Source organism: Macrobrachium nipponense, chromosome 12, assembly GCF_015104395.2.
Source record: "Macrobrachium nipponense isolate FS-2020 chromosome 12, ASM1510439v2, whole genome shotgun sequence".
Lineage (NCBI taxonomy): Eukaryota > Metazoa > Arthropoda > Malacostraca > Decapoda > Palaemonidae > Macrobrachium > Macrobrachium nipponense.
The window spans coordinates 26,399,899-26,407,674 of record NC_087205.1 but is presented as its reverse complement, the minus strand read 5'-3'; the positions used below and the strand labels follow the sequence as shown (position 1 = coordinate 26,407,674).

Sequence of the window (7,776 nt, the reverse complement as noted above, 5' to 3'; positions counted from 1 at the left end):
TGGACAACATCAAGCTGTATGGTAAGAGCATCAAGGAAATAGATACCCTAATCCAGACTGTAAGGATTGTATCTGGGCACATCAGAATGGAGTTTGGAATAGAAAATGTGCCTTAGTCAACATGCAAAGGGGTAAAGTAACAAGGACTGAAGGGATAAAGCTACCAGATGGGAGCAACATCAAACACATAGATGAGACGGGATACAAATACCTGGGAATAATGGAAAGAGGGGATATAAAAGATCAAGAGATGAAGGACACGATCAGGAAAGAATATATGCAGAGACTCAAGGCGATACTCAAGTCAAAACTCAACGCCGGAAATATGATAAAAGCCATAAACACATGGGCAGTGCCAGTAATCAGATACAGCGCAGGAATAGTGGAATGGACGAAGGCAGAACTCCACAGCATAGACCAGAAAACTAGGAAACATATGACAATACACAGATCACTACACCCAAGAGCAAATACGGACAGACTATACATAACACGAAAGGAAGGAGGGAGAGGACTACTAAGTACAGAGGACTGCGTCAACATCGAGAACAGAGCACTGGGGCAATATCTGAAAACCAGTGAAGACGAATGGCTCAAGAGTGCATGGGAAGAAGGACTGATAAAAGTAGACGAAGACCCAGAAATATACAGAGACAGGAGAATGAAAAACAGAACAGAGGACTGGCACAACAAACCACTGCATGGACAAAACATGAGACAGACTAAAGAAATAGCCAGTGATGACACATGGCAATGGCTACAGAGGGGAGAGCTCAACAAGGAAACTGAAGGAATGATAACAGTGGCACAAGATCAGGCCCTAAGAACCAGATATGTGCAAAGAACGATAGACGGAAATAACATCTCTCCCATATGTAGGAAGTGCAATACGAAAAATGAAACCATAAACCACATACATAGCAAGCCAATGTCCGGCACTTGCACAGAACCAGTACAAAAAGAGGCACGATTCAGTGGCAAAAGCCCTCCACTGGAGCTTGTGCAAGAAACATCAGCTACCTTGCAGTAATAAGTGGTACGAGCACCAACCTGAAGGAGTGATAGAAAACGATCAGGCATAGATCCTCTGGGATTATGGTATCAGAACAGATAGGGTGATACATACAAATAGACCAGACGTGACGTTGATTGACAAAATCAAGAGGAAAGTATCACTCATTGATGTCGCAATACCATGGGACACCAGAGGTGAAGAGAAAGAGAGGGAAAAAATGGTTAAGTATCAAGACCTGAAAATAGAAATAAGAAGGATATGGGATATGCCAGTGGAAATTGTACCCATAATCATAGGAACACTAGGCACGATCCCAAGATCCCAGAAAAGGAATCTAGAAAAACTAGAGGCTAAAGTAGCTCCAGGACTCATGCAGAAGTGTGATCCTAGAAACGGCGCACTTGGTAAGAAAAGTGATGGACTACTAAGGAGGCAGGATGCAACCCGGAACCCCACACTATAAATACCACCCAGTCGATAGAGACTTTTGGTCGAATTAGGAGGGTACTCCGATTAACCGAGGTACTGTGATCCATAATATAATAATAATCTAATAATTATTATTATTATTATTATTATTATTATTATTATTATTATTATTATTATTGTAATAATAATAATAATAATAATAATAATAATAATAATAATAATAATAATTATTATTATTATTATTATTATTATTTGCCAAATAATAGCGAGAGGGATTATATACCTTGTGACCCCGACGAGAAATAGCGCTCATGACCTTCAGCTGTCTTAATCTTACGTAATTGGTAATGAAAAAAAACACAAGTAGCAAGAACTTATGTCCTTTACAGACCTGCTAAAGGAAAACAAATCTAAATAGTTTTGTCATTAATGCTTAAAATGTATAAATAAAGAAGAAATGACAAAGTCGTGCGTACTTATATAAATTATAAGCGTACTTGATCGAAACAAAGAAATAAGTAACAACTACTAAAACAGCTTTTACTACTACAATGTAAATATCAGGGATGAGGTAGTCATATTTACCTAATAGTCATCTAGTTTTTTTTTTTTTTTTTTTTTTTTTTTTTAACGAACGAGAGGGTACGCATTTCTTTTTTTTTTTATTATCATGACGATAAAGCAATTCAGGTTGGCCAACGGATGAGGCGCAGTTACAATCTTACTACGGTCTACCCATAAATAAAAAGTTTTATCAATGGATAACGAAAAAAAAAAAAAAAAAAAAAAAAAAAAAAAAAAAAAAAAAAAACGAGTGACGCAACATCTCGTGAGAGGAGGGCCACGCCCACTTTTCCCTGGCCACTGATATAAAAGGCCGCTTGGTGGTGACAGTGAAGCAATCAGGCTCTAGACTGTCTCGATAAAAGAGCAAAGGAGAGAAAACCACTCTTGCCAGATCTCAGCAAGCGGAGGAAGACTAAGAACCCAGATACCTGAGCGAACAGAATTAATTGACACTTGTAATATCGACCGAAATTTGTGGTTTAGCAATGTCACACCGTCCCACAACCCGAGCTCTCCTCGCCGGCATAGCAGCTTTCAGAAACGCTACTCATCAACAGGTTTGTTTCTATTAAATAGTTTTCTCCTTGAAAACACCTACTAGGCATCGCAGCCCAGTCCAGAGGTCTATGACTTCATTACTGTCACTGTAAACATGCTACTCTCACGGTTCCTGCCGTATTTTTGTTTTCTGTTCATCCTCAGATCTTAAAAACTACTGAGGCTAGAAGGCTGCAAATAGATGTAAACATTCAACAGTTAATTCGAAAATATAATTGTTTTAGTGTGCAAATTTCATTTAAGTAGAAATCGTCAATTTTGCACGAACTTACACTTATTTTTATAATCTTTGTAGTCATTATCGTACTTGTCTAAATGGATAGATATGCAAGTACATGTAAACATACAAACCATTCTTACTTGTATCCTCCAGGTGAGGCAGATTTGCACCAAGAACTGCATCAACTGCAAGACCACCAGATCTCTGAGTCTTGCATCCAAAGCCTGGCAACAGCATCAGGTGAAGGAAGCAGTCGAGTTGCCAGGTAAATATTGAGTCTTAAAGCTAATCTAATTTAAATTAATATAGCCAGATCCAAAATGGTAGGAACAAGCGTTGAACTTACAATTCATAAAAAGATAGATATACACATTTAACTAATAATTGTCAAGAGAGAGAGAGAGAGAGAGAGAGAGAGAGAGAGAGAGAGAGAGAGAGAGAGAGAGAGATAATATTCAAAGTTCCTTACTGCTCCAGTTCCAGGCGTCCCAATCTCCTCTACCCAAGTGAGCAAAGATTCAGTGACCGTCAAATTCGGTGATGGCAGCGAGAGCCCGATGCCCTACGTGTGGCTAAGGGACAACTGTCGGTGCCCCGACTGCTACAGCAATGATGCCCTGGGCAGGAAATACCTCCTGACTGACCTCGACGTTGATGTACAGCCACTGGATATCCAGGTACAAAGTCATACGAAGTCACTTGATTCAAAACTGGAATCAGTATGATTTGACAGACTAAGTAAGACCTCATTTCTGCTGAAGAAATAAAACAATAATATAGTAATATCAAATGTTAGATAGAACTATTCTTTAAATGTATCTATTGTATGGGATTATATAGCTCACATACAATGCATTTACATATAGATCGTCGTATAACTAACGATACTTAGAAATCTCCGTTCTTTTCAGAATGATGGTAAATTCATAAGTATCAAATGGAATGACGGGCACGTGTCCGAGTACCCAGCTGAATGGCTCCATGCCAGGGCATTCACTCCAACAGCCAGAGCCCTCAGGAGGAAAGTTTATGCTCTGCCAAGGGTAAGGATGTTCCTCAATGCTTGTGTCAATATATTCTGAATGTAGAAAAATCTAAGTAAAATGAAAAATCCTCTACATACATATATGCATGTCTGTATGTATATATTTATGCATCTCCCTCCTTCAGGAACCCTGGGGCTCCAACCACAAGCTGCGAGAGTTCGATTACGAGGCGATGAAGCGGGACGATAAAGTCCTCCTCGAATGGCTCCTAACTATGGAGACTCAAGGATCTGCGATGCTCAAGAATGTGCCAGATAGAGACGTCGCAGGACCCGAGATGATTGAACACATCGCATTTGTCAAACAATCCCATTATGGGTGAGTATCCACTAGTTAATTGGAATACGGGATGGTTAATTGGGAGTTAACTTAATTGAGAGGTAACTATTCTCCAGTTCATTCAAAATATAAGAGATAGTCATTATATTGTAAACTTATAATGATACGCTTTAAAATTTTAAATTATGATAATTCCACTGTCATTAGCTCCATGTGAATGCTTGGCAGTCGAGAGCATGTTAACTAATACTATTTAGTGTAAAGGCTACTGAAAACTCATCAAGTATTGAGAGGTTTTCCACTCCGTTGTAATCTTAAAAAGTACTCCTCGTCTTTCCAGACCCCATTCTCCAGTGATCAACAGACCAAACACCAACAACGTCGCTTTCACCAACGCCAAATTGGGGATGCACAATGACCTTCCTCAGTACGAGCAAATGCCCGGGGTATGGATTCATACATGATGCTTTTCGTCTCATTTTTTCATCACTATTAGAATATTTTCATATTGTTACTTACTTTTCATACTAAAGAGATTTGAGTTTTGTATAATGTTTTGTCATTACTGATTCTATTGTCCCCCTTCCACAGATCATCTTCATCCACTGCCTGAAGCAGCACGTCGGCACCGGAGGTGAGAGCGTCGTTGCAGATGGACTCTTTGGCGCCGAGCTCCTCCGGAGGGAACACCCGGAGGCCTTCCACATCCTGACCACCACCGACTCCTACTTCTGGGACAAAGGGCACGCCAACTTCTCCTGGGAGATGGACGAGTTCTACAAGATCTCCAAGTTCCCCATCATCACGTGAGTCCCAATCTATAGTCTTTGTAAATCTATAATGCATTTAAGTTGAAAGTATTCTCTCGAAAAATTGTGAATAAAGGTGTATGGATATAACCAAGAATTAAATCTTAATACTCAAGTTTCGTCTCATCCAACATATTTGTTTGAATAAAATAGGAATGACTAAGCCAAGTATTTTCTAGAAAACAATATATACTAAAATCCACTGATTACCTTGAAAGAGATACTGAATTTAGAATTTGTATTTCAGACTTAACAACAGTCAAGAGGTCATTCGAGTTGCTGTCAACAACGCCATCCGGGACTCCTACATCGACCTGCCATCGAATAAGGTCAAGAAATTCTACGAGGCCATGAAGCTCTTCAACGACATTCTTTACGCCAACTCCTCCACCTTCAAGATGGACACCGGTAAGTTTAGTCACCTTCATTTGAAGAAACTATTTTCTTTCTTTTCATTTACATATTTCACTAATTTCAAGACTTGTTTATAAAATATATATTTTAAGATTTCCAAATCCATTCCCAATCTTGTACAAGGAGTAACTATACAAATGTAAAAGTTATAGACAAATTTCTCAGAGGTTCACTGAAAATAAACATTTATTTTTTTATCAAGATAAAAAAAACTCCTCATGATGAAACAAAAAGAAACACAGATCGTTATCGGTGACTCTCCTGTTATCTGCAGTACTTTAGTTAAGATCTAATTTTATAATCAATTACGTCAGTAATAATCTATGATGCAATGTACAGTCATTTCAAGTCCTGTTACTGACCTTTATAACTGATTACCAACATGAGGTCGAACTAGATCTTACATAGGAACTCTCGATCGCTTCCACACTAACGATTCCTTCCATCAAGCCAAAATGAGTTGTCTTCAGCACTTCTTCTTTCTCATTCCAGGCGACCTGATGACTCTGGACAACGTGCGGTGCCTTCACGGCCGTGAAGGCTACGAAGCCTTCAGCGACCGGCACATCGAGTCTTCTTACCTCGACTGGGATGAGGCTCGATGCCGCCGGAGGAGAATCCAAGAGAAACTTGGTCTACTCAGGACTGTGTGAAGCCTGTGCATGGACATATCTTTTTTATGTATATGATACTGATTTATAACGTCACTCCCAGTGATATATATTCACAAGTGAAGCCTTGAAAGGTTTTTAGTCAAAGGGAGACGAAGAAGGAATATGGGAGTTGGTAGAAAGTAGTCTATTATGAAAGCCTAAAAAATTATTCGTAATGGCTCCCGTCTTCAGATGTCACAGGCTGTCAACTTCGAGTATTGTTTCTCCAGTTAAGCTGTTGTCTCCATCTATGCTACGAATCTGTTTAGATATGATTATTTTTTGCACATTTCCTTAATTTCATCAGTCATGCGTCTAGAGTATAGTGCATTTTATATCATTTGTCTTCATTATGTCCCATGTGTTCCAGTGTAATTATAGATGTTACAGGGTGTCAACTTCAAGTATTGTTTCCTATGCTTAACTGTTGTTTTCATATATGCTTCACATCTCTTTATATATGATTATTTTTTGCACATTTCCTTAATTTCATCAGTCATGTGTCTGGAGTATTATGTATTTTAACTAATTTGTCTCCATTGTGTCTTCATGTGTTCCGCGAATGAACACTAATTATCATATATTTATTACACGGAAATTATTTTTGTAACAATTCTACAATTAATAAAACTTTTCAAAAAAGAAGTTGATGTTTACCACTATCCTCACTTACTCATTCAATGTTCAGAATTTCACTTAGCTATGAGCAAGAACTGAACAGGTAGAGTTAATGACGTTACCTCATATTAACAGAAAACTCGATTGCGCCGAAGAAACTTCAACGCATGTTTTCATTGTTATTTTCTTAGGGAAACAAAATAATTATTAGTTCATGATGTGAATGTGTATATTATAGTTTAATTTTACTAGATATATTTTGTTGCACAGGTACTTTCATTAACAGAGCACTAATTATTCTAACGCATTTATATAATGCTATATTTATCAAAGGCTTTAATTAAAAGGTTCACAGGCCTCGGAATGCTACTCAGTAATCGTCAGTTATTTAATATTATTATCATTCACTCAAATGACACTGTTCACTTATTTCTGAAATTAATATAGTATATTAAATTATAATTTGCTCCAAAAAAACTGACTATTTTTTTTTACTTTTAATAGATTTTTATTATGAATTTCTCTTTCTGTCTACTCTTAGTTATATATCTCAAGATTTACTATTCGTTATGTTAACAACATATAAATTCTCTATATAGTTTTCTAATTAATATGTCATTTTAAATGATAATCTGTAACAATAAAAAATTATTTTGTCTACTTTTAACCGATTTTTAGTATGAATTTCTCTTTCTATCTATTCTTAATTATATATCTCAAGATTTACTATTCGTCATGTTAATAACATACGAATTTTATAATGAGGCTTCACAATTATTACTACAGTTATCAGCTCGAAATAAGATAAGGAGCTGTCACAGATGCATTGATAAGACTTCGCCATCAGAATTCGACGAAGCGAATATTTCCAGCCAATTCTGGTTCCGCTCTAAAAAGTCACGTATTCAATTTCTTTATCTTGAACTAACTGAAGATAGGCAGTCATCTTCGCAGTGTTTATCGTTCAGCGACTCACAACTGTTGTGAATCCAGGTGGGATCTTTTGTACATAACGCCTCTGATAATTAGGGGGGCGTAAAATGGAAAAAAAATATGAATGGGAAATTTCATCCAAAATCTGCAAAGTAACAGATACCATACACACACACACACACACACACACGTTTAAATATTGTGTATATATACAGCTCTGGGAAGTGATTGTCGC

At 37.5% G+C, this 7,776-nt stretch overlaps 1 protein-coding gene across 1 annotated transcript; it reads left to right on the top strand.

The window, feature by feature from the left end:
* The first annotated feature begins 2,347 nt into the window (after nucleotides 1-2,347).
* Nucleotides 2,348-6,635, top strand: LOC135224432 (gamma-butyrobetaine dioxygenase-like). The gene is made up of 9 exons (XM_064263420.1): nucleotides 2,348-2,568; nucleotides 2,943-3,054; nucleotides 3,267-3,466; nucleotides 3,701-3,832; nucleotides 3,960-4,153; nucleotides 4,455-4,560; nucleotides 4,706-4,920; nucleotides 5,171-5,331; nucleotides 5,830-6,635. The coding sequence occupies exons 1-9, from the start codon at nucleotides 2,497-2,499 to the stop codon at nucleotides 5,988-5,990; spliced, it is 1,353 nt and encodes a 450-aa protein (XP_064119490.1). The 5' UTR covers nucleotides 2,348-2,496; the 3' UTR covers nucleotides 5,991-6,635.
* The last annotated feature ends 1,141 nt before the right edge of the window (nucleotides 6,636-7,776 follow it).